The sequence below is a fragment of the Maylandia zebra genome, unplaced genomic scaffold, assembly GCF_041146795.1.
Source record: "Maylandia zebra isolate NMK-2024a unplaced genomic scaffold, Mzebra_GT3a scaffold11, whole genome shotgun sequence".
Classification (NCBI taxonomy): domain Eukaryota; kingdom Metazoa; phylum Chordata; class Actinopteri; order Cichliformes; family Cichlidae; genus Maylandia; species Maylandia zebra.
This window is the reverse complement of record NW_027490041.1, coordinates 2,416,271-2,443,981: the sequence shown is the minus strand read 5'-3', so window position 1 is coordinate 2,443,981 and position 27,711 is coordinate 2,416,271. Positions and strand designations below refer to the sequence as shown.

The following is a 27,711-nucleotide window of genomic DNA, read 5'->3' as shown; positions in this document are numbered from 1 at the left end:
GGACTTCTCCTCTCCTCCATGAATGTATCCCCACTAATCCCATTACATGCTTGTCCTTGTCCCACATTTATCAAACATACTTTTTAAAATCAAACAGTTAGAAATGACATTCATTACTTCATTATGTAACATGTGATCTAAACAGCCCTCACAGCACATTTGTTTCCAAAGCAAAGTAAATTGAAATAATTGTGCCGATAAATTGGATTTGAAAGCTCTTATTCTAATTTTCTGTTTTGATGATATTTGGGATATGCTGTTTATGTAGAACAGCTAAATCTAGTTCTTTATATTCCCATATAAATGATAAACACACATTATTTACAAAACACTGCCCGGTGGACGCCAAAGGACGGCCTGTTTTGATTACGCTGGGATCTTTTTGGACTGCACATTTTTGGTCTACGATCAAAGCTGCCACACCACGCTGGATTAATCTCCCAGTAGCTGAGTTTATGAAGTCATAAGAAAGGAATGTCCCACACGTTCCTGCTGTTACACCATATTTGGACTGGGACACCTTTGCTAACCTCTGTTGCTCAATGACACACTGATTTGAATCTGGAGGTGCTGGCGACATATTTGCAGCAGTGTGGGTTCACAGAGGCTGTTTAGACTCTGAGCATGTGACACACCAGTAGCGTGCCACACTGGGCCTCTCGGGGTGGCGTACAGTGTCACTGTGTGTGTCTATTTAAGTGTTTGTCGTGTAAATGAGGACAACCAAGATATGTGAAGTATAGAGTGGTGTACCACAGTGACAGGTTAATGTCAGTGTGAGTGTGTGTAGCAGTTTGTGTGGCCAGAGGTGGTCAGCAGCCTCCAGAGGACAAAGCGCTTGTGTTCTTCCACAATCGCCCGTTTGATCAGACAGATCATTTGGCATCTGTCAGGCTAAAAACAACAACGCAACATAAAACCAAGCATACGCTCTGCAGTCCTGCAGCTAACTCCTGACAGTCTGTCTGCTGTAGGCTGAAGAAATCAGGGGCTCATTCATCTGCACCTGTCAGCGTCTTTATGCTAACAATAGATCAAACAGTATGTGTCCACAGGATGTGTAATGTTGAAGGTTACCGTACATCCTTATCTCCAGCACTGAGAATCAGTTATCACTGATCGCTGTCTCTGCTTTGTTTTGACATGTTTCATATTTATATATTTCATATTTATAAGGTAAATACCCTACAACATTACAGAGAAGAAGAAGTAACCCCAGGCTCGGTGAGGGGCAGCCATCTGCCGTCACCAGCTGGAGGTGATGAGTGGAAGACTCGATAGGCCACTCTTATTTTCATCCACTGCTTCGTTACCTCGACACGATGTTTTGGATCATCGTCATGCTTGAACATCCATCTTCATGGGACGAAGGTTCCTCGTCACAGTACGATACGCGGTCCTGTCTATTGGCCCTCCATGCAGGGAGGTCATGTTGTGCTCTTAGCAGAAAAGTGACCCATGTTTCCACCGCTTTACTGTGGGGGTGGTGTTCTTTGGTTTTTAGTGATTGTGAGGACGTTTTCACAGACAAACCATCACAAAAAAACCCCATTAAGTGCCAACATAACATAAACCTGTAGTTTTAAAATTTTTAAAAAACTTCTCAACAGAAAATCTGTTTAAACAAAAAGGTTTTGAACTGCTTTTTAAAAGAATTGACAGAGTCAGCTGTAGACTGGTGCAGAGCCTTGGTGGTTTCTCTAATCCAGCACAGAGGCCAGTACATTAATCTAAATGCAATGATGGAAACGCATTGATAATTTCTTCCAGTTCAGCAGAGGAGACCATGTTTAGAAATGTTAGGAGTGAGATAAAGATTTTACACAGTTGAAACTCAGAGAAGACTCAAACATTACACCAAGATTTTGAATGCTGAACTTAGCATGTGAACAAAAACAGAATAGAATGCGTTTTATTGTCACTACACACATGCACAATAAGCTTCAGAGCATCTCCTATTCAGTGCAGACGTGGGAAAGAAAGGGGGTGAGTTGCACAGTTCTGCAGCACTATCTACAAATATAGAAACAAAACATAGTGCTATATATTACAGTGTGGGTTACTGCACGTAAATTAAGTGTTGCACAGTGGTGATGATAGTTGTGTAGTCTGTGTATAGAGGTCCTACATTGGGGGGTGGAACTGTGTTTATCATGTGTGAGTTCAGGTTACGGGTGGAAAAAACTGTTGTGAGTCTGTGGGTCTCCTTGCTGATGCACCTGTAGCGCCTCCCTGAGGGAAGCAGGTTGAACAGGTTAGAACCGGACTGGAGCTGTCATGGATAATGCTTGCTGCTCTGCTGAGGCAGCGGGAGGAATAAATGTCCATCAGGGAGGGGAGAGGGCAGCCGATGATCTTCTGTGCTGTCTTGACCACACTCTGAAGCCTCTATCCGCCTTAGTGCAGCTGCCGTACCATACCGTGATGTCAGCAGCAGGTTGGAGTTCAGCTTGTACTTCCTGAAGACTCTCAGGAAGTGCAGCCGCTGTTGGGCCTTCTTGACGACCGCTGAGATGTTGTCTGTCCAGGAGGTGTCAGCAGAGATGAGGACACCAAGGAACCGGGAGGTGTGGACCCTCTCTCCACACACTCCCCGTTGATGTAGAGGGGGGCCAAGTCAGTGCCTCCTGACGTTGACAGTGTTCAGTCCCAGGCTGTTTTCTGAACACCATGCTGCCAACTTCAGGACTCTGTATGCTGATTCTTTCATCCGGGCTGGACTTCTTATTCTTGACTGAAACTTGGCTTCGCCCTGGTGAGTTCTTTTCTTTCTCAGAACCAACCCGATTTACCTTTCTAAGCTCACCCCAGTCCACTGACAGAGGTGGAGGGCCAGCTTCAGTTTTTAAAAACAAATTCACTGTGGTGTGCCTCAAGGATCTGTGCTCGGCCCAGTTCTTTTTCCTTGTACATGCTGCCTTTGGGAGTAATACTTAAAAAATATAACATTTCCTCTCACTGCTACGCCGACGACACAGTTGGACACTTTATGTCAGTGGGAGCTCAAAGCCTGAGGCCATCATTAAGATCTGTGTGGGTCTGTGTGGGTCTGTGTCTGTGTGTGTGTGTGTGGGTCTGTGTGTGTGGGTCTGTGTGTGTGTGTGGGTCTGTGTGGGTCTGTGTGTGTGTGTGGGTCTGTGTGGGTCTGTGTGTGTGTGGGACACTCACTGAGTAGTAGTCGACTGACCGACCCAAACACGGTGACTTCATATCACAGGAAATATTCAGCTCAGGCTTCTGTCTGACGCTTTGCTGTCTCACATTTAAATCACAAAGGTTGTTTCTACAAACACCCACTCATCTATCGTCCTCTTTCACACCGGTCACAGACCCACTGCTGAACTCACAATATCATTTATTTTCCTTGTGTTTGATTGGTGGTACAGTTGTTTTATTTTGTGTGTTTGTTACACAGGAAAGCTGTTATTGATCAGTTTGAGAGTAAAACAGAAACTGTGAGTGTAAATGTGGAGATTACAGTCGTTTCATGCTGTAACCTACAAAATGCTTTGTGCAGACGAGACCGTGAAATCAATCAATCATCGTGATTTCTTTAGCTCATGAACACAGTGTGGGGTCAGTGTTAACAACATGGTGCAGAAAGGAAACACAAGCGTGGAGTCGGTGGGATTGTGCAAACGGTGGCTCGTGCATCAATCAGCTCCAGCTGTGATGCATCTCTTTGATTAGTGGGAGCAGCAAACTCCATCCAGACAGCTTCCTTTCTTTTTTTCAGTTGACTGATCAATCAATCAATTAGCGCACAGCTCCGTTTAGCATACACGCCATCTTTAACGACGGCGTGGAGTCTGTGCCCTGTTCCTCCCACACACGAGTGTTCGTTCATGTTCGGCCTTGTGTCTGAGCGTTTCCTCTCGGTGTGTCTGTAACGAGGAAGCCACGGGCAGGTCGCACACAAACGTGTGGCTGCCGAGTGTGCGAGTGTGGCAACTATTCTGGTTTGCCAGCGACGTTTCCAGATAAACACTGGTGGCAGCTGCTGCCATGGCAACACCATTGTGCTCCCTCCCTCCCTCGCTCGTCTCCCCTCCCTCTCCCCAACCACTCCTCTCTCTCATGCTCCGCCGGCTCAGAGAGCGAGGACCAGAGAGGAGAGAGGTCAGCTCGATTCAGAGGACAGAAAGAAGAAAGGAATAACCCGGAGTGGACGGGGACAGGATGAGCGAGGACAGCCACTCCCACTACAGGCTGGACCCCAGCGATCGCCTCAACGGGCTGGGACAGAGGAGGAAGAGACCCAAGAAGGTAAACGAATAGATGGAGAGCCACGTGGTGCAAAGTGTGTAAGGATGGAGCACCCCACCCTGCAAAAAGAGAAAGGAGGTGGGGTTAGGTGAGGTTTGTTTATGTGCAGACGAGCGTCCACATGATGTTAGGAGCACCGAACCATCTCTCACCCCGTCGTCTCCTGTGGAGTGTGTGGCTGCTCCCCCACAGCAGCTGTATCCTCTCTCATATCCTCCGTCTCCTGGTGTTGTGTTGCTCCACAGTGAGTCGTAGTAGGAGGCTCACATGCTGTCAGGGTGGGTCCCTGCTCGCTCTTTGTGTGCCTGTCGTTGGGGTTTTGCTGTTTGCAGCTATCAGGAGGTTTGTGTTGTAGCCTGATGTGAGAAGTGTTGTTATTATCATCATTTTTAACATTTCTGCACCGCTACAATAAACAGACACACACCCATCAGCCTGTTTACAGATCTATACGCCCATAAAGACGTGAAATACGCCATACACATGTGTTCATATGTGTTATAAAATAAAGAGGTAAACTATTTGCTATTTGCTGTTCAGATTGATTCATAAATATGACCTCAGCACGTGAAATCGTTTTGTTGACGTCCCTAAAAGCTCGTCTTAATATCACGTCAGACTAACGAAACCGTACAACACAAATAACCAGACCAAACCAGGGTTGTGCGTCTGTTGTTGAGAACATTGTCAGTAAACCACAGATCAGTGTTTATGTGCCAGTGACGTCCTGTCAGTCTCGATGTAATGATTCCTAACAGCGCGTCTTTGTGTGCCACCTGCTCGCTCAGCAGCTACACAACCCAGGAGCTCCGTTTTGAAACAAACCTTAGCACAGTGTTTGTGTGTCCGCCGGGAGCGATATCTCACTCTGTTTCCATCCTTTTCTCGTGAACAGCGATCTGGTGTTTCTGAGGACACAGAAGCATCCAGCGTCATTATTTTTGTGTATGTCGTGTGAGCTGAGAGCTGTAACCAAAGGTAGTGAGCGCGTCAGCCTTTAATGTCGCGGCTGGTTGTGCGATCGTGTCGGCGCTGAACTCGTGTGGCCTGAAACTGAGAGTTTGTCTCAGGGATCTTTACATTTGAAGTCAGGTAAACAGGAGCAATCATCCAGTGAACTAACAGAACATTCAGGAGCATTTACTCTCATGAATGTCAGACAAACTGAGGTTTGTGTGTCAGTTAGATTCTTTAAGTCATTAAAGTAAAGTGTCTCTGTTAGGAAAAGCATCTGTTTCCTCCACTTCTGCAGAACTGCGTGACCCGTAGCATCATTGCAGGAAGTATCCTGTGACAATGAGTGACTGCACATTATTATTAACACAACAACAAATCTGTGGTCTGGCTCTTTAAGACGTTTCGTACCTGCACTTCTTATTTTTACTGTCTGGTTTTATGTAAAGCTTCCACTCTGGTTTCACTCTTAAACACACTTGTTTGATTTCACTTGTAAAAGTTGAAGAATAAATATTTTATTACAAAATTATTTGTTGATGCATTTTTTTAGGGTCAAATATCTTGTTTGATTTGAGGAATGAACTGTTAGGGTGGAAAAAGTGAATCAGGTTAAAATAGTGGTGCTTTATATCAGTGAAGATGTATAATGTAATTTAAAATGTTGATGATGGGTTGTAGTGGGCTTGTACTTACAAAACTGCCTCATTTTATTGGAACGATCCACAGTTGCATCCACTCACGGATGACATCTGACATCATTTGACATCTGGTCTGAACACGTTTGTACACAAGATGCCTCAGTTCTGGATGTTCCCACAGACTCCTCTGTGCACCTAAAGAAAAGGTCAAGGGTCAGCAGCACATGTAGTTGGGACAATTCTTCAGTCGCACAAACTACACAATCATTTTCCTCCAATGACGACTTTTCACTTGCAGAAATGGTCCTGTGTGATTTCCAGGCTGTGATATAAAAACTAGTTCCTAATGGCAGCGACTCACTCAGTAAACATGTGTTTCCTTCACCAACCTCACACACAGATCCAATAAGATCAGGAAGTGGGCAGTATAGTACAATATGTGTTATTCTGTGCTGCACTGCCCAAACTAAAGATCTGCTGAAGTGTTGGAAATGATCCAGATGTTTATTTTGGACGATACAGCAGAAGATCAGACATGAAAGTGGAGATAACACAGAAGACCTGCAGCAAAGGTCAGAGGTCAGACAGGGCCCTGGATTCAACAATGAGCCAATGATCATCAAGCAGTGACTAAAGCAGAGCCCTGACGTTCTGACATTCATCACACAGTCAGAACAAATGTCTGCTGATGACTTCATCTCATGAAACGACTGATAGATGTCAGTTCATTGATCAGCTGAGCTGCTGATCTTCATCGTCACAGAAACATTCAGCTTGTTTCAATCAGTAAATAACTCCCACTACTCCCAGTTTGAACTGTTCCCACTCAAAATGCTGTGAGAACAATGATCATTGTAGGACATCACAAACATCACGTGTTGTTTTCCACATGTAAGATCAGCAAACACACAGAAACTTCCTGTTGCCACACACGGCCTCTAAAATCTCTTCCACGCTTTCTGTCTGAAGTCCACTCTCTGTGTCGGATCCACAGGAAACAACAAGATCTTATTAACATGGTTTTCAATGTGTCTCCTTCCAAAAAGTCCAACCAATGAACAAATGTGTGTATTTGTGGAGGCCGAACAAAAGCATGACACATTTCTCTGTTTCTATAAACTGGAGTCAAACACAAACATGAAGAGTTTCACTGACAGACTCCAAAATGCCCCCACAGTGGATCAAAGGGAAATCCTACAGTGTGGCCAGAGACTCTTAATGGCTCCAACATCAACACATCCACAATGTTGGATCCAGTTCTGCCTCACAGAGTTACTAAGACACACCCTCTGCCAGCATCACAACAGCTCCACCTGCTTCACCTGCCTCCTCAGCATCTGTACACCTGAAGAGAAAAGAAAGGCTCCAACAGCTCAAATCTACAAAGGATTCATGAAGTTTCATCCAACAATAACATGTTTGCCTTCCACAGTGTGCTGTTAGACACCACTGTACCTCTGCCATTTCAAAAAGAGCAGCTTGGGAACATTTTGGCTCCAAACACTTTGTGTTTAAGTTCTTTGTTTTCTTTGTGAAGCCGACAACATCTGGAGCTTTGTGACTCATAGAAACATCATTTTGTTCTTTAGATGACAGCAGATTGGGACTGAATAATCAATCACTATCAAACCAATAAAGACAAACATGCTGATTTTACAGGAACTTTGTTGGAGAAGCTGCAAAGACATGAAACTGGTGGAGATCCCAAACCAGTTGATAGTGCTGGTTATTCCAAATAAAGCTGTTTCCCTTTGAGATGAAATGACTTTGTGTCCTGATATATAATAAAGATGTTGTTGTTTTTGAGCCCCTGTATTAAAAGTAGTTTAAAGTCAGCTTGAGTTTGATGTCTTTATGTCAAAGCTGCTCATGATGTTGAGCTGCTGATGGAATAAAAACAATATAAAAGCATGTAGTCCAGACTTAAATGTAGCCTGTTGTTAGCTGAGGTCCACACACAGTGTTTGACAGTGTAAAGTGTGTGAAAGGGCTGCTGGTGGAGCTCACTAGGATGAGCAGGTGACCACGAGGTGGAGAGCAGCTGGCCTGGCTTTGACCCGGGCCACGCCCCCTTTCTCTCTGCTTTGCTGTCACTTATCTTCACTGCTCTGTCCAATAAAGCTGAAAAAGGCCCCGAATCAAAGAAATCTGCTGCAGCCTCTGAAACGTCTTCTGTTTCCTTCCCGACGGCTTTTTCACCGTCAGCCCATCAGACAGTCCAGCAGCATTTATGATGATGTCATGATGTTGAAGAGGCTGCTACGGTGGCCTCCCATGACCCCCAGCCTCATCACAGCTGAGATGCAGACATTTGAAAACATTCAGCAGACAACTGAATAACAGTCCAACACAACAGTCTGTGTGCAGACACACACTGACCTTTCATAGAGTCAAACACAGCTGGTTGAGTCATTTCTCTGTGAGTCTAAAGTGAATCTAGTATTTGAAAGTCCACTTCCTGTATTTGTTGTTGAAGACTTCTTCAGCTTCTTCTCAAGGACATCAGCTGCTTGTTTGGCAGCAGAGGCAGTTAAGAAGCTTCCTGAAAAACACTGAACAGTGAGTTCACTGTGGCATATGACAGATTCAGCTTTCTGTGTGCAAATGTGTCTGTGTCGACCTTTCAAATGCTGTTGAATCCAAAACATCAGCGGCTCCTCGGCTGCTCACTTCATGCACTTCTGTCTGTGTGACAGTCCAATGACATCACAGCTGTTTCCAGCCCCAGTGTCTCAGGACTGGACACCTTTAAACATGTCGAGGATCAAACAGCGTCCAGCTAAACACACATGAAACTATCAGAGCTGACAATCATTCCAATAACATCTAATGGTTCATGTATGTAGACACAGGACTACAAGGAAATGGCTCTCAGCATCTGGCTGTGGGAACACATGAGTCCCTGTTTGTGTTCAGATTGTGTGCATGTTTTAGACGTGTGTCACATGTAGAAACACAACAATCCCACAATGACACACAGATGTGTTTGACACAGCTGTGCAGCTGTAAGTTGTTTCTAATGATTCATTGAAGCTCTTCTAACATTCTGGAGACGATCAGTACATGAATCTGTTCAACACGACAACAATTTGACTTCAGTGTGAACGTTTGCATTAAATAACCTTCTTCATCCAGCTGACAGCATCTTCATCCTATGATGTGAACAGTTCCTCCTGTTGATGACAAACCTCTGACAGGATCTGCTTGAGGAGCTTTTTCATGTGCAGCTCTCTGAGCTCAGGGCTGAGCTGCTGTTTCATCTTTAAGAGCTGCTGCCTCCTCGCCGGACTTGTTCTCCTCTTCTTCTCCTAATGACACCATTTCTGCTTCATATTAAATTCAATAAAGATGCTGACATGTATCTGTAGCAACAACATCATTGAATCTAGAACAACTGGAGCCAAACCAGTGGCTCTGCTGGGATCACTGGTGAGCCAACACTTCCTTGTTGATGCAGATTTCAGGGCTTCCTTTTGCTCCTCCGTTATAACTGTTCTCTCTTCTCAACACATGATGACACAAAGGAATCAGCAGTGACAAAGATGATGCTGAAGAGAAGCACACACTTCACACATATAACAGAGCAGTGCAGTTACACACACCTCTGCTCGACATCAGGCCTCAAACAAAGACACAAAACACTAACTTGACTCTAAACAGAAGAAACGAGCAGCTGTTTCTGTTCTGTGCTTATTTATATTTGACACACATGCTTCTCTTTGTGCAAACACACATCGCACTATAAGGGTAACCTCGCACACAATGATTGGACAGCACAGTGATGATGCTGGGAGATCCTATACGCAGCAACACAGAAACACTGAGAACTTTAAACAATGATGGAAAGTGTTATAAATGACTTGTTGGCCTCTGATCTGTCACAAACAGCTGAAACGTGTCTCTCATGAGTCACATGAAGGTTTTTGACAGAAAGGACAAAAAGTAGCTGCAGTCAGTTTGTGTCATTTTTATATTTATTCATCTGGGAGAAAAATCTGAGGGACATTAAAATGTGTTTTCAACAGAGACAAGAACATGAATATAACAGAACAGGTAAATGAACATGTTTCAAGTAAACAGCTGGACTGATCAGGTCCAAACACAGAGTGATAAACTTGTCAAACAGCTGTCATATCTTTATATAGAAGCTCTTTATAAATGCTGCTCACTGCAGTCTGTTTACTAATAATGTCAAAGTGTTAGAAACACAGAAACATCAGAATGGTCTTTGTTCACAGAAACCTGTCTGGGATCCTTTGTTGTTCTTTTGATGCAGAGTTACATTATAAATATAAAGAGTTATTTCAGAGTCTCATCAGTTTTCCTGCATGTCTTTATTTAACACATCAGCAGGGCTGAAGCTCTCATGTTAAACACACACTGATCTATGGACACGTTCATGTGTTTCTAACAGAACCAGGCTGTTATCAGCCTGCACTAACATTATGTCACACACACTGAATGTAACAGTGACAGTTTACATCATCACACAATCAGCTGTGATTGTTTCACTGTCATCAAACGAGTCAACAGGAAGTAGAATCAATAGAAACCAATCATTTACTGACAGCATGTCTGATGGAAATAAGTGCAGATTATGTATGAAGTCTAACTGCACACAGTAACTGTGTTACAATAAGGACTTAACAGCGCCCTCTGCTGGAGTGTTTCAGTACTGCGTTAACTACAATACACCACCTCCTCCTCACACCACCTGCTACAGCTCTACTCTTCTATGACTACAGTCATCCACAGCACTGATGTGAGGTCACATGGTTCATATGTAAGGAGCACAGCTGACCTCAGGTCAGTTTAATGACTGTGAGCAGCAGCTGTGTTATTGTCACTGTGACAGGGAGACACTCTCAGACACAGCGCTCATGTCAGCTTGTTCTCATGCAGGAGGATCAGGAGCTCCATGTTTGTCTTTCTGTTTGAATCATGATGTGTTTGTGCCATCAGAGTCTGTCATGAGTACTCAGGGTTTCACAGCAGCTCTTCTGGATGCTGACGAGGACTCCAACCTCATGTTTCACCTCTCTGAGCTTCTGATGTCTGTGAACACTCGTGTTTCTTCTCTGGGCTCATCTGGACAAAAACACCTTTCTGTGTTTGGCTGCAGCCTCATTCTGACTGACAGGAAGTGTGTTATCCATGAGCTGCACTTCTGTGAGGAAGTTTCCTGCTGTGTTTCCTGTCTGTGGACAAACACGAGTGTTCCAGCTGAGGACTTGGTTCCTTCCACCTGTCCATACAGGACATCACGCTGTCTGCAGCTCTGTAAATGCAGCTCCAGGTCCTTCCACGTGCTGCTCTGTATTTGTGCAGTTTGTAGTGTGTCCTGGGAAACGTAGCACACATGGTGTTCTTCTGCTGTTTCCTCCTTTCACTGAGTGTGAAACACTGACGCTGTGCTGTTGTTCACAGAGGGGAGCTGATTCTAGCTGCAGCTGGACTCTGTCATCTAACTGAATGTGTTGGTGCTGATCACGGGGCTCTGAGGGGGGAGCAGCAGGAGGACTCTGGATGCTGACGTCAGTGTATCTGTGGAAGCTCCCACAGCGTGTCTGTCATTCAATATTGTGCTGTATATTGTATCTATGCAAAGATGAACAGACTGTGTGTTCACTGGTCTCTGTGCTGCAGCTCTGATGTCATCATCACTCCCTCCTCCACCCTCAGCAGTCCCAGCATGCTGCTGTGGTGCACCCCACCCTCACTCTACACCTGAGCCACAGACCACACCCTCCACCTCAATATACACCACAGTTTTCTCTGCTGTGGAAATGAGATCAGGAGGAAATCATCATTATTATTATTTAATAAACGCTCACATTAATGTGGGCTTATTTGTTTCATATTAGAAACATTAGTTGAGTGTTTTTAGTATAAAATGGTCAAAGTCCCTCTTTTTGCTCCTCCCCTCACCTGTGGATGGGCGGTGCTGTTACCGTGGTGACAGCTTGGATGTGTTTCAGTCCTGCCTGGTTATCACTGCAGGAATCTTTCACATTTATTACAGGTAATAACTCTGATTTTTCTGTGTATTATGAACCAAATGTATCCTGATACACACAGAGATGGATGAGCAGAGGTCACATGATGAAAGAACAAACATGGAGTCTTTGATTTATTTAGATATTTATTGATGAATGCAAACAAACCTGACACTGAACCATCGTCCAGCAGAACAAACCTGATCACATGACCTGCTGACCCAAACAGTGCAAAGCTCCATGGCAACAACAACAAACAGCCTCACATATGTTAACAGAGGCTGTTAGAAGCACAGAGTCTTTACAGTCTTTCTCCTGTTTGGACACAGATCTCTGCACATCTTCATCACAGTTACTCACAGACGTGCAGAGTGTGTGGATATCAAAGCTAAGTTTCCACCATGTTTGTAGTCTGTACTGGGACTCATGGAGCATCTCTCTATGAGCACTCAGTGCGTCCCAGTTTAACCAGCAGCCTTCACACCACACATCACACAGACATGGAAACTTCAAACCTCAGACTGAAGACACCATCAGAAATAAACCGATTGTGATGAAGATGAAGAACTGGACCAGTTTGCTGTGGTTTCTTCTGTTCCTGTCAGAAATAAGAGTCTGGCAGCACTTTGCTCTCCTTCCACATGTTTAAGGAGGAAGTGAAGAAGAGCGAGTGAGTCGTCTTCCTCTGTGGGCCCAACATCAGGCAGCAGCCACGTATTTTTAAAAACCCAGCACACTGCTTCAGAAACACTGAGTCAGGTGACCAGAGTCATGTGATCAGTGAGGTCTTCACTCAGGACGTCACTGCTTCAGGACCTGATTCAGAGGTTTATAAGGACGTGGATCATTGGTGCTGATGTTGTGTGAGAGCTGGTGAACCATGGGGAACATAAATAACAACCAGGCCATCAGCAGTTCTACCCCCAGCTCTAACACCTACATAATACACTATACATAAGGTTATTGTTAAGGTTCAAATATTGAGGAAGGAGAGTACAAACAACCAGGTCCAGAAGAGCTTGGTCAAACAATTGATTTTAATGAACACAGGCGTGGGGGGACCAGCGCCGTACGCAGACAGCGCTGATCTCCGACTAATCAAAGCATGAACAGATATTTTATACCATCGGGGTTTGAATTTAATGACGCCCCTTCAACGTCACACAGATACATACATACATACGTCAAATCAAAACCACAATGACTTTTAACACAGTTTGAAAAGAACATTATCTCTATCTTCATGGCAGATGTTTCCTGTCAACCTTTTGACTGCCGCTTCTCCAAAAACACAGACCATGCTCTGCAGTAAGATACCACTTCTGCACGCCCGCAGTTGCAAGCAAACATGATTAACCTCTCACCTATAACTGAATGTATCTACTATGTGTGTGTGTGTGTCACGACCTCACTTGGCACTCTGTGTCACCTCTCACCTACTAACGCTCGCAGTCAAACAGAGGCCACTCTCAAATGTGTCAGCAGTTTACTAAAACTATATATGTAGTATATTGAATAAATGTTTTAATCAAGAACCTCTACTAGAAGCTTAATAAAAGAATATAAAAGTATAAAAGATAATAATGAACAACCTGGTTATTCAAATAGCATCATCCAAACAGCTCCTCAGAATCAGCTGCACTTACACTCTGCTTTTAGTTTCACTTTTGCAAAAGCACGCTCTGCAAACCTGCAGTTTCCTGTCAACACTTTGCACAGAGTGGACTCAGAATCAACAGAATCAGCCCATACACACTTAAGATTATAACAAGCATTCAAAAGCATTTAAGATCATAGATTCAACTCAACAGTTTAAAGTGGTTATAACTGCACCTGTAGTAAAGGCTAATTGGGTACCAAAATGTTTAAACATCTGAATGCAATATCAATGCTGTAGATTATATTATTAATGCAATGGTAATGATGATGATTATTAACAGTAGCAACAAAATAATTTCCCTGATCTCCACATTATACAGGTTATAGTATGTTATATATAAACGTAGCTGAAGCAGTTTCATTTGTAGCTTCACGCTGCACTTCACATGTTTGTCCACCAGATGGCAGCACAGAGGCCTGTGTTGGAAAGCTTTGAGTAATGAAGCGTTTTCAATCCAAGCTTCAGAAAGCTTCATGTGGTCATCAAGGAAGCAACCAGGAAATATCTGCTGTGTGTAAAAACAGCAACACAAGAATCCAGGATGAAGACAAGAAACTCAAAGCTCACAAAACAGGTGGAGCTAATTTTGTGACGTGTTTCTGTAAAAACACCACAGAAGTGAATCATCAAAGTTTCCATGTGAGCTGATGATGCTGCTGCAGAGTTTCTGTGAACCTCCTGTGACCCCGCCTCCTCATACAGAGACATCTGATTGGTCTTCAAACTGCATCACGTGGACACATGTGATTGTGTGTTGTAGTATTGATCCCAATGCTGGTATCAGTCCTGGATCAATAACACTGGATGGATGCGTTCAGCATGGAGCCCCTGAGCTGTGTTACAGACAAACATGGAAACTGACAGGTCTGTGTCATTCACAGTCTGTAACACTTCTAAACAACAGAGGCTGACCCAAGTGCCTCAGAGCCAGGCACGCTCACATCACAGCTCTCTAAATAAGCCAGTTTCAAAATAAGAGCTGAAAGCTGTGTTTGCTTGTGTTAGCTTATTATTGTGGAGACTAACATTCAGTGATCATGTGTTCAGACTCATAATGATTACTCTCAGAAATCCTGATCTTTGTATTTACTGTGTGTTGGATCAATAACTGAGATTCATGGTATCACACAGCTGTGCTGCTGCTGATGTCAGCACATCTGGAACAATACGAGGTATCTGCTACCAGACTGAGCAGGACGTGAGACCTGTGGACTGTTTAAAGCTGTCCCTCCACAGCTCACTCAGACCTGATCCACACCTCAGTGATATTCTCTGACTTCCTCAGTAGAGACAGAAACCATTCAGATCTGGGACCATCAGCTGACTGATGATGTCACACAGACTGTGTTTTTCAGGAACAGTGATTCTGATGTGAGCCTGCTAGCTGACAGCAGACCTGATGAAAGCACATGTTCACATCTGTGAGGACAGACTGGACTCTTTGACTGCACCTTGGTTCTCCTCAGAGGTCTGTACAGGAGCATGTCCACCCCCACTGAAGATCTCAGTCACTGTGAAACATAGAAAGCTGCTTGTGTGGCCTCTGCCTCACATGTAGATACAGCTACAGGTTTCTCTGTCAGTCAGACTGAAACAGTGTCCTGATGCTGCATCATTCAGCTCTGTGCCCCAGTCAGCATCACTGGGAGCTACCAGTGTTTCTGCCCTTTTCCTGTAACACTACACTCAGCACAGGCTCAGCTGGTATCCAGTGTTGGACTTTGGCTTCAGCTGCTGTGATAGATCCTCTAACATAGATCAGCTCTGCTACATGTTGTTAGATAAGTGCAGCTGCTGTCATGTCCTGATGTTTCTCTGGCTCAGCAGCTTCTCCATCAGAGGTTCACATGGAGCTGATCCAGTATCTCCAGTAACTGTGTTCTGTGCCTCACTGGTTCATCCTTCTGTCTGTGTGACGTCAGTCAGATGTTGAAATTAAACTCTGTAATCTTCACTGTGTCACAGAGTTCAGTGAGTCCCGTTATTCACAGTATCAATCAGATCATCAGAGAACAGCTGATCAGCAATCAGTGGTGCCAACAGCGCCTCCTGTGGTGAGAGGATGCAATAATGCAATGTAGCATTTTTCCACTCAACACTTGCAGTCATGGAAACTGTCTGTTGGATCTGTGTGACGTTGCTTTCTTGGTTAGAGTTCCTCACAAATGTCCAGATGATTCTTCTAATGAGGCGTCGACCATGTTTGCAGCTCTTTGGAAGAAAACGTCGCCCTTTGCCATCCTTACTTTTCTTTGACTTCTTCAAATGCAGCTGAACTCCAGCTGGTATTTTCTTGGACTTTGCAGCTGTTTCTGCTCATCAGTTCATTCCTGCAAACCTCTGAAGCTGAACAACAATGATGCTGCATTGCTGGCTGATCCCAAAAGGTTGATTCTGTTCATCTGGACGTTTTCAGAAACGTTTGCTCACTGATCAGGTGACTTCTTCAGTCTCAGCTGACTGCAGCTTTACAAGCTTACAAACAGCACATTTGCACAATGACTGAAAGCAGCAGCACCTGATATATATGATACTAATATAATACATATACATATATAATCCATACTAATGATGAAGGAACTGAGCTCACAGTCCATTGTTCATTCAGTGAACTACTCAGTTTATTTTGGGCCTCAGAAATGCTCACTCTGTTTGTACATCACTGTCAGCAATAGACTCATTCTGCTGTGTGGACAGGAACACATGTGACATCACTTCCTGTTTGTTTGTGACTGAAGAAGTTTACAAGGAATCATTTAGAAGAGTTTCAAACATCAACTGATTGAATCCATGAATCTGAAAACGTGTTTGTGAGTGAAAGAGACAGACATGTACAGACTGAACTATCTGTTCAACAGTCAGAGTGTTTCTGTAACAGGAGACACTCTTTACACTCCACTCAGCACAGGGACACTGAGGCACCACGAGACCAGAGTCTAAACCCAGGATAAAGAGTTTGAGTGAATGTGGTGTTGAAGGTGTGGAGGTGGATCAGAGTGTCAGAGGAGACTCTGTAGAAGGACAGAGTGCCAGCAGGACAGTCCACATACACTGCTGCTCTGTTAGAGACAGAGGAGGAGGAGGAGGAGGAGATGAATGTTTTTATATTATTGTGACAGAAAGACTGAGGACCATCATTATAGCAGATCAGACTCCAGGACTGATCATTGAATCCAAACAAACAGTCACTGACTCCTTTCCTTCTGATGCTTCTGTAACTCACTGATATATAAACTCTTCCTCTCCACTCGACCTCCCAGTAACAGCGACCAGTCAGACCATTTCTACACAGCAGCTGAGCCCAGTAATCAAATCTGTCTGGATGATCAGGATATGACTGAACCTCCTCCACACGTGTCACCTTCCTGTTGTTGTCAGACAGTTGGAGGTTTGTGTTCACTGTGTTTGTGTCGATTGTGAGTTGACAGGAATCTGATGGAGAGAACAAACACAATCCAGCTGCAGTTATTGATCCATCATCTGTTCATTGATTGACACTTTGATGATGACTCCTGACATGATGAAGATGGTTGAATGTGTGCTGCTTTGTTTTCATGAATCCCATTAAAAACACACTTACACTTCCTCAGACCTGGTCTCAACCATCGGACTCCAGCAGGCTCCACCCTGAAAGGAGGAGGGGGGTCAGAGCAGCACAGTCAGCATGCACACATGGACATTACATGGCTCTCACACACACACTGTTACACACTGAGCTCAAAGCTCGGCTCCACTGTTTTATTCAAAGAAATCTACATTTATTTATCAGCACATTTAAAAACAGCTTGAGCCAAAGTGCTGCACAGAGTAGAGAGAAAATAGGAAACATACACAGTAATGACTATAAAGACTGGTCAGGATTGAAAGCTACAGAGTACAAATGTGTTTCCAACCGGCTTTTAAAAATGTCCAGTGTTGGTGACGACCTGATGTGAAGGGCGACTGTTCCAGAGTTTGGCTGCAGCCATCGATAAAGCTCACCTCTGTTTTTACGTCTAGTTCTGGTCAGAAGCTGCTTATCTGCAGACCTGAGGGCTCCACTTGGATTCTTTTGTTAAAGAGAGATAAGATGGAGCCAATCCATTCACAGATTTAAAGACAACCAGATCTGGAAGTGGATTCTACCACGTACTGGTAACCAGTGGAAAAAGCTGGTGATGGGTCGTCTAGCACAGACCCACCGCTGGAACCAGACAATTGATGAGGGAGAGAACTGTGACAGCGCCGTTCCTTCACTTGACCTCAGTCGCTCTCGTCTGCTCCCTCGTAACACTGCTCTTTATTGAGCTTACATGAATATGCACAAGTTCATTATGACGTCTTACACAGGTATGAACAAAGAGTACCAGTCTGTGCATAGTGTGTGTGTGTGTGTGTGTGTGTGTGTGTGTGTCTGTGTGTGTGTGTCTGTGTGTGTGTCTGTGTGTGTGTGTGTGTGTGTGTGTGTGTGAGTGTGTGTGTGTCTGTGTCTGTGTGTGTCTGTGTGTGTGTGTGTGTGTGTCTGTGTCTGTGTGTGTCTGTCTGTGTCTGTGTGTCTGTGTCTGTGTGTCTGTGTGTCTGTGTCTGTGTGTGTGTGTGTGTGTGTCTGTCTGTGTCTGTGTGTCTGTGTGTGTGTGTGTGTGTCTGTGTGTGTGTGTGTGTGTGTGTGTGTCTGTGTGTCTGTGTGTGTGTGTGTGTGTCTGTGTGCATGTGTGTGTGTCTGTGTTCCAGATGTGACCCTGTGACCCCAAAGCTGGTGCTAAGAGTCCAGCGGTCCCCCTAACAAAGGGCTCTTATACTTAACCAGACACAGAGCAGGTGTCCTCCTACACCAGGGGTCTCAAACTCGCGGCCCCCGGGCCAATTGCGGCCCGCAGGACGATAGTTTTTGGCCCCACCTTAATATGAAAATGTAATGTTAGTTTGATAATGTATGACACTTTACAGTGTTGTGGGCGGAGCTGAATTAACCCACCAATCAGGGTGGGATATGGATCTCAGGGGACACCAGCCGGGCTTGATGCAAGCAGGGAAACATTTCTCAATGAGTCAAAGTTCCAGCAGCGTTGCCCTGGAGTGTTTCTTTCTTTCCTGTGCCTGGCTGGCTTCCTCCTTTCTATTGGGCAAACGCCGACATTCGCCCCAGCGCGCTGCGTTCACAACACTTCAAAAAAAGTTGTTTTTTTAAGTTGCTGCCCAGCGGGACATTATACGTATATAGATTTATACACACGTCAGTGGGATTTAAAGTTATTTTTCCACAGAGAGAGATCTCATATTAACTCTCACAGTGATGCGTAGGCGGCGGGATAAAAGAAAAGTCATGAACTCAATGCAGCCCAATTTAGTCTGCAGTCACATAGCGACACCTGTTCATCGGCAACAACGGTCCCCGGTAACCCGGACTAATTATAGGGTCGCACCGTAATTTGTGGCTCCATGTTTTTATTTGCATCACTGCGTTTGCATTGCAGCAAACATGAACATTACATATATTTCAATATAATGTAAAAGCAGTCAAAACAACTAACATCAGAAACAGCTGATGTTATTTGTTATATGTCACGGTGTCATTTCCGCTTCTTTCTCCTGTAACAACAGCCCGGCGCCGTGAGCAGTCGCCTTTTTTGCGCTCGCTATCCCTGCACTTTCTACCATCTGCAAACGCCACGGTGTTCGTGTCGTCATGAAAGACATGAACATCGAGCGTAAAAACAAAGGAGACTGCTACCGGCTTTTTATCTGCCGATCGCCGTGCTACGGTTGCAAGAAAAAGAAGCAGAAATGACGTTCTCTACGCGTTGAGACGTTCCCCGTCCGTCGGCTAAACGCTTGATTGAAACTTCAATGCGACAGTGACACCAAGTAGAATTATAAATGTCACATAGCCCCAAACATGTCTTTTTCAAAGCCTGCGGTGAAGAGAAAGGTTGGTGATGAGCACCGACAATTTCAGGAAAAGTGGGAAATGCAATATTTCTTTGTTGAGCACAGGGGCACCCCGACCTGTCTTATTTGCACAGAGAAAGTTGCGCTGCACAAGGAATACAATTTGAAACGTCATTACACAACTAGACATGCTGAGCTGGATGCAAAATACCAGGGAGACGAGAGAGCGAACCGGGTTGCCAGTCTTAAAACAGATCTACTGAGGCAGCAAGATTTCTCCAAGAAAGCAACCAAAGAGAATAATGCAGCAGTCGGAGCCACGTGGTTAGTGAGATGATTGCTAAAGCAGGGAAGCCATTCACAGAAGGTGCATTTGTCTAAAAGTGCATATTGCAGGCTGCAAATATAGTCTGTCCGGGAAAGAAAGGTCAGTTTAGCAACATCAGCCTTTCTGCCAACACCGCAGCAGATCGCATTTCTGACCTGTCAAGTGACATTTATGACCAACTGTGTGAGAAAGCCAAATGTTTCAGTGTATACTCAGTCGCTCTTGATGAGACCACAGACATCACCGACACTGCCCAGCTCCCAATGTATGTCCGTGGTGTTGATGACAGTTTTGAAGTGATGGAGGAGCTGCTCACAGTAATTCCAATGCATGGCCAGACCACCGCTCAGCAGATATTTACAAGCTGTGTGATGCCATTGAGAATGTTGGTTTGCCATGGAAGAGGTTTGTTGGAATAACAACAGATGGAGCGCCATCAATGACAGGGAGGGAAAATGGACTGGTGGCACAAAACAAACTGGAAGAGGAAGGCGTGGAGGAGGCCATTGCTCTGCACTGCATCATCCATCAGCAGGTCCTTTGCAGCAAATGCCTGAAGTTTGACAATGTGATGTCTATTGTTGTGAAATGCATCAACCAAATCAGATCCAGGGGCTTAAAGCACCGAAGGTTCTGTGCTTTTTTAGAGGAAATGGAGTCAGAATATGGGGATGTGCTCGACTTCACTGAGGTACGTTGGCTCAGCAGGGGAAATGTATTAAAGAGACTTTTTGAGTTGAGAGCAGAACTGAAGCCTTCATGGAGAAGGATGGAGTTAGTGTTCCTGTGCTAACTGATCCCAAATGGCTCATGGACTCAGCTTTTCTTGTTGATATGACACATGAGCTTAATGTACTGAACAAGACGTTACAAGGCCAGGGGCAACTTGTCAGTGCTGCCTATGACAACGTGAGAGCATTCTCCACAAAACTGGCGCTCTGGAAAGCTCAGCTCTCTCAGACAAACCTTTGCCATTTCCCAGCATGCAAGGCACTCGTGGATGCAGGCACACCATTCAGTGCTGACGAGTATGTTGATGTCATTTTGAGGCTACAGGAGGAATTTGATCACAGATTTGCTGACTTCAAGACACACAGAGCCACCTTTCACATTTTTGCGGACCCCTTCTCCTTTGATGTGCAAGATGCCCCTTCTGTGCTTCAAATGGAGCTCATTGAGCTGCAGTGCAACTCTGAACTCAAAACAAAGTTCAGGGAGGTGAGTGGAAAAGCAGACAAGCTTGGACAATTTTTGAGAGGATTGAGCCCTAGTTTCCCTCGGCTTTCCCGAATGTTCAAGCGGACCATGTGCCTTTTTGGTAGCACATACTTGTGCCAAAAGCTCTTCTCCACTTTGAACTTCAATAAGTCCAAGTACAGGTCCAGACTTACGGATGATCATCTTCAAGACATACTGAGGGTCGCAACTGCTTCCTTCCTCCCTTTTTTAACCATGCCTTTATTGTGGAAAACCTTTCCTTATAACAATATGAGCAGCTAATGCTAATTTGATGTGAATTAGCATTATATTAGTGAGGAGTTAATGTTAAGTAGGCTACCATTAGCAGCTAAAGCTAATTTGAGGTGAATAAGCATTAGTAGCTTATGCTAATACCCTTTTCTCTTGTGTTATAATGATGTGAGACGTTAATGCTAAATAGGCTTCCATGAGTGACTCCTTTCCCTTGCATAAAGATGTAAAGAGTTTATGCTAAGTAAGCTGACATTAGCAGCTAATGCTAATAATGTTTTCCCTTTTTTTATACAACTTGAGCAGCTATTGCTAAGTAGGCCACTTTTCTCTGCTAAGGATTTGTGTGACCATGATGGAAACTCTGATAAGCTAATGCTGTTTATGGGCCCTGTTAGAATCAATATTTCATTCTCATTCTGTTGTTTGAGAACAATAACAGAAAAATGTGCACTTGAGAACAAATTTATTGTGAATTCAGCTGTGAATGTACAGTTTGTCATTATTTAAGCTTCCATTTCCAAATGTTAGCTGACACTTTATTAGGTACACTGGTATCTATATCAGGTACACCTGTGACCTAAATGTTCCCGCAAACAGACTCCTTGGAGACCCCTACATAAATATCCATGAACTATCCAGCTAGACTAGTGTGTCTGTCCCTGAAAATATTCCTGCATGTGTGATTGTTCATGTGTCATCTGCCCGAAACAAACAGGAAGTGAGTGAAAGACACAGGAAATGTTTCCAGCTCTTCCTCCTCTATCAGATTTTCTCTCCATACCTGAGAGTGTCCAGTCTCCAGCCTGGATCCCTCAGTCCAGCCGAGAGCAGCTTCATTCCTGAGGGACCTGGATGATTGTAGCTCAGGTCCAGCTCTCTCAGATGGGAGGGGTTGGAGCTCAGAGCTGAGGCCAGAGAAGTACAGCCTTCCTCTGTGATCAGACAGCCTGACAGACTGCAGACACACAAAACAACAATCTATCTGTCAACAGTTGTTTTCTCTTTGTCACAATAACATCTATCCATCCATTGTAACTTTATTTATAAGTGACAATACCCAACAGACAACAACAGTCATCTGAAGCTGTTTAACAGTGTAAGGTAACCGCCTCCACTGTGAGCAGCACTTGGTGATGGTGGGAAGAAGAACTCCCTTTGACACAAAGATCCTCCCAGTGAAAACAGGCTCCAGGAGGAGCATCTACCATGACTGGTTGCAGGGTGAGGGGAAAGAGAAGAGATGAGCTCAGAGAGACAAGAACAAAACAGAGAGACAAAAGTTAAGGACATGCAGTAGTGACATATAAAAGCATCAGGAGTGAAAAGAGGGGAGAAGAAAGCAGAGCATCATGGGAAGTCCACCAACAGCCTGAGCCTATAGCAGCATAACTAAGGGATGGTTCAGGGTCACCTGATCCAGCTCGAACTATAAGCTTTATCAAAAAGGAAAGTTTGAAGCTGATCTTCAAAGTAGAGAGGGTGTCTGTCTCCTGAACTCAAACTGGGAGCTGCTTCCACACCCAGTCCAACATAGCCAGGCTTTCTTTGCTGCTTTGACAAAACCTCAAATCCCAGTCAGAGATGATGAGCATCATCACAGTGATGATCATTTCTCTGTAACCCAGGCTTTCTGCTTCAGGATCTGTGCACGCTCACAGAACAAGGAGACCTTTAAACATCATTTCACTAAATGGATGGACTGAGCTCAGCCTACAGATGAACTGGTGCCAGAGATCATAAAGAACATCAAACAGTCAAATTCAACACTTTAATGGAAATATGAGATTAATGCTGCAGACAATCATGAAGCTGCTGAATTCATGAACATCAAGAATGCAGCGAGTGGTAAAATAAAGATTTGACCTCAGTGTGCTCAGTGTTCCTGTCTATTCCTAACATATTCCTAACATGATAGCTGCACTTTAGAGCTCTAAAACTGGAACTGACACATGTTTAAACTCTACATGTTACTCAGTACATTCAGTTCTGACACTCGCCCACAGTCCAACAAAGGAAACATGGAGATCACATCAGTTTGTCACCAAAGTCTAATTATTAGGGCAACTTAACCTGTTATTATCTCGTTAACTCATTAACTGATTAACGTCAGCAATTATTTTAATCACAGTTTTTAAAATCATGATTATTGTGAAAGTGCTCACTGGCTCTGAATATAAAAGCCATGGGTCACAGGAGGGATGTTGATCAGTGCTGGCTTGAAATGGGCGTCATTATGCGTCTCAGCCAATGGGAGCATTGAGGGTGGGCCTAATACTACTGCAGCGCTCACATGACCCAGGACAGAAAGAAAGGGGCGGGGACAGAAACATGGAGACAGGTACAGATCTTTGACATGTTCATTTTAAACTGTTCCAGGAGGCAGTGTTGATACAACTAAAGTTATCTGTTGTTGAAGAAGTCGGTCTGAGGAACGTTCTTAGGATCAACAAATGACGGCATGTATGAGCCTCAAGACGCAGCATCACAAGAAGAACACATGAGCTGTAGAAAAAGGAGAGACTACGAAAGCCACGGCGTTACAACATGAACCAGCTGTTACAGATGTAACACATGAGCTGCTATTAAACATGATGTATTTCTCAGTGTCCTGTCTGTGTGTGAGAGACAAACAGCCTCTGTATGTGTGTGTAAATACAGCATGAATATGTAGAGGACATGTTTGTGGATATAAGTAAATGAAAGCTCTGCGTCATTTGAATCTTCTTGTTTCTGTTGCAGGTCTGTGACTGAACTTCTGGGAGGAGAAACGTTGGTTTCATGCTCTGTGATTCTGTGTTTTGTCATCTCTCTCAGGTGATGGAGAGCTCAGATGATGACCCCGCCTACGTGGTCAAATTCAAGTCTACATTCAGAACAGACCTGGAGACACGCAAGCAAAATGCCAACATTGTATATGTGAAAACTGCTGCTGGAGCCAGATTCAAGGAGCTCAAGTGTTTACCCAGATCTTACTGAACTCACTGCAGGAACAGAGGGTTGTTGGAGGGAAACCTGTGGAAGCAACAACATCCGAGCCACCAGAGAAGAAGTTGGCCCTGTTGGTGCTTCATCAGAGTGTGAACAGGAGGAAGACTCAGCTGAGAACAGTGTGGTGGATACAGAGCAGAGCCCACCATCAGTACAGAGGCCTGTCCATCAGAGTGCTGCTCCAACATGCAGCACATGTACTTGGCCACAGCTGCAACATCTGTACCTGTGAAAGCTTCTTCTCTGTTGCTGCTCATATTGTGCAGAAGAAGAGAGTTTCTTTATCATCAGAAAATGTCAATGAGCTTGTGAGTCTTAGCAGCTGGCTCGGTGCAGAGGAGGAAGAACATGTCAAGTCAGAGGAAGATAAATGCAGTTCATGTTGTCAACTCAACCTGGACTGTTGAAAGAGTTTTTCTTTGTCTGGTTTCTGACTGAGATTCTCCAAAGGAAATCCAGCACAAACACACACTTCACACACTCAAAGTCCTGCACAGTAAATGAGCTGATGAGCGTTTGTGCTGCTGCCTGATAACAGAACAATAGTTCTGCTGCTTCCTGTTCTGCAAACACACATTTATAAATGTTCACTTGCTGTTGATCAAAGGTATGTTGGTGGCTCTGGACGCTGAGGGAACTTTGTAAAAAACTAGATCAAATGTTAACGTCCTGGCAGAGGCAAAGAACTTTGATTTGATATTTGATTAGATTCATGTTTCAGCTCAGACTGACAGAAATATTTGAACTGCTGCTGTGTTAAAGGGAACACTGCTGTTAGAAAGCACCTGATCTGTTTCTGCACACTGAATGTTGCACTTCTCATACTGCAGTACTATTAAAATAAGTACACAATACACTACTTTTGAACTCATGATTGCATGTTGCTGTAACAAAGCCATTAATGTGATTCAAAGTGTTCATGGTTTCCCAGCACAACAAATGATTGCACAAGTGTGACTGATCCACTTTCTAATGTGTGTGTAGCCCACACTGTGTCACTGTGTCACAGGTGAGTCTGTGTGTCCAGGTTCTATGAGGACAACAGGATATAGTGACTGAGTCCAGCAGCTTAAAGTCTGACTCCATCCTCCATTTAAATAACTCACAGCAACAACTGAATAGCTTTGCCTTTGTGTAGCTGACACTTCATTTTAATGTCCTTCTATTCTGGTTCATCTGGTCTCAGTTTCTATAAGCACACAGGTTTCATCAGGACTCTATGACCTCAGTGATCTTTGCTGGGCCTTAATGCTCTGAACAAAGCTGCACATCACAAGACTAAATAGAAATGAATCAGTCTTTCATTCTCACTGCTGTTTGACTTCAGCTCTCAATGTCCCACCATAACCCATGGAAAGAATTACTGTCCATCCAGGCTCCTGAACATGAAGCTGATGAAGGTGGAGTATTGTGAGGGCTGATGGAGATGATGATGAGGAATCCAGGAGCAGTGGGTGGATGGCAGCATCAGCATGAAGGATCAGTGTGAGAACACATCATCATCCACAAAGGAAACCAGTCTGAGTGTCTGACGCTCTTGTTAGAAAGACGCAGTCCCAGCAGTTAGCTTGTCTGCTAGTTAGCTGAGAGCTAACTCACTTGTACATTGAATACCAAACCGTGTAAACCAGGGGTGTCAAACATAGACTGGGATCATACCATTATGTGAAAGAAGACGGAAATGTCCCATAGACAGCAAGGGTAGTGGTAGAGACCAGTACACAGAGAAATGGGAGCTGTACTGAAATGCAAGCGTGTCAGGAAAGAGTGAAAAGGCAAAATGAGCAGCATCTGGCTGCATTTCAGTGATATTGGAGAGCACAAAGCTGAGTGCAACATTTATACAGGAGATATACAGGAGACGCTGAGAGTAGAACTGATAAAATTAGGAGCTGGCTAAAGTGAGACCCATTTTTATTTCCACCCATTTTCCACTGTGGAGGACAAAAGGTTTCAAACTGGTCCAGGTCTTAAACCTCACGTGTTCTTCCTAATAGCAGTAAATGGATAGAAATAAGGCTTTTATGAAAACACTGAATAAAACTTGCTGCCTTTAAAAAGACTAAATGTACAGTTCAGTATTGAATACTACATAAAATAAACTATATATAAAGTGTGTCTGAATGGCAGAGATGCAGAAATATGTGCATGTAGCACAGAGCCACGGCTCAGTGTCTGAATGAGTCTCACAGACCTGAATGTGCTGTTGAAGCCATTTATAATTAGAACGTAATTCTTTACTCGTTTGATCTGCTCCTTACCACAAGCCACCAGACGTAGAAGGTTTTGGACTTTTAACTATATTTTCTGAAGTTTTACAACTTTTCTTACTGTTAAAAACCTCGTTATGGCCATTCATGCTGTACAAAGTAATTAGACATGTGTGGTATCTACAGAAACGTCAGGATCTCAGCTAAAAGTTCACAAAACCATCTCAACAACCACCAAACAGCTGAAACAGCAGGTGAACAGATCACACAAAAAAGATGTAAACACAAATCCCCCTGATCATCTGTTTTTTAAACATGAAGCGTCGTTTTGGACGTTCATTTACTGCTGGTTCAGTGAATTTTGGTTGGACAGTGATGAAACCTGCAGCCTCAGAATCTGTGAGAAGTCTGCTTTCAGCACCCAACAGCATTGTTGTGTTGTGTGCTGTGGATCCACCTCTGCAAACTCATCACTGTTTCACCATCATGTTTCCACTTAGACAATAACAAAGGAAGCAGTTCCCAGGAACTACTTCCTGTCTTGTTAACATAAGAGTACGTTGCCCTTCAAAACACCTCCACTTCTCCTCTTATTAGAGGACTGCCTTATTATTAATCTGCTAATTCTGTCAGTTGATGAAAGAAAAATGCTTGATCTCACCTGAGAGTTTCCAGTGTACAGTGTGGACTCTTCAGTCCTTCAGACAGAAGCTTCACGCCTGAATCCTTCAGGTTGATGTTACTCAGGTCCAGCTGTCTCAGATTAGAGGTCTGAGAGCTGAGACCTGAGGCCAGAGCTTCACAGCTTCTCTCTGACAGGCCACAGTGACTCAGTCTGAAAAATAACAGATAAACAATTACAAAAATAAAACACTTATGTTGAAGCGTAATGAGATACTATTATATTTAGCAATATTTCATCTTGTTTTGTCAGGAAACTGAGCACTGATGCAGAGCAACATGTGGAGAGAATCAGAGGAGAAGAAGTGAAGAGAGAACAGCAGTAAAACAACACTGAATTGTTCAGTGTGCTTTTGATATCAACAGAATGTGTCAAACTTCTTTATTTTGTATTTGTTTTAGTAGAATTGATGATTATCACTTAGATAACAACCACAGGCCAGGTCTAAATTGCACTTTGGTGACAGTTACACCCAGAAATATTTCAGAAACGTGGACAATTTGTGCTCCATTGTATTCGGTATTGAACAAACTGAGTACCGATGACCACTTAATATTTTTGATATTTTATTTGAGTTGTTCCACCTGATCTGTGTTAACTAGAATAAACATTTAAAAGCTAAAGCTATGATCACATATGTACTTA

General features: G+C 44.0%; 2 protein-coding genes and 1 long non-coding RNA gene across 3 annotated transcripts in view; 1 reads left to right on the top strand and 2 right to left on the bottom strand.

Moving 5' to 3' along the window:
- The window catches only part of LOC112432912 (protein NLRC3-like), a 414,611-nt gene that overhangs the window by 163,877 nt on the left and 223,023 nt on the right, over positions 1-27,711 (bottom strand). The window lies entirely within an intron of this gene.
- Positions 1-27,711, top strand: part of LOC112432910 (uncharacterized) — a 232,358-nt gene that overhangs the window by 5,189 nt on the left and 199,458 nt on the right. The gene's annotated exons all lie outside the window — the stretch shown is intronic.
- LOC143416049 (uncharacterized) lies at positions 5,257-27,577 on the bottom strand. Its single transcript, XM_076881415.1, has 6 exons — positions 27,537-27,577; positions 27,046-27,219; positions 21,968-22,141; positions 17,098-17,144; positions 16,650-16,949; positions 5,257-5,384 (listed from the first exon to the last, which is right to left on the bottom strand). The coding sequence occupies exons 1-6, from the start codon at positions 27,575-27,577 to the stop codon at positions 5,257-5,259; spliced, it is 864 nt and encodes a 287-aa protein (XP_076737530.1).

Excerpts from the sequence above, each read along its gene's own strand:
- LOC143416049 (XM_076881415.1), bottom strand. The coding sequence starts at position 27,577 with ATGGAGCACAAATTGTCCACGTTTCTGAAATATTTCTGGGT. Across the intron at positions 17,145-21,967 it reads TGGAGACTGGACACTCTCAG|GGTGGAGCCTGCTGGAGTCC; the intron begins GTATGGAGAGAA and ends TCCTCCTTTCAG. Across the intron at positions 16,950-17,097 it reads GAGACCAGGTCTGAGGAAGT|ATTCCTGTCAACTCACAATC; the intron begins GTAAGTGTGTTT and ends TCTCTCCATCAG.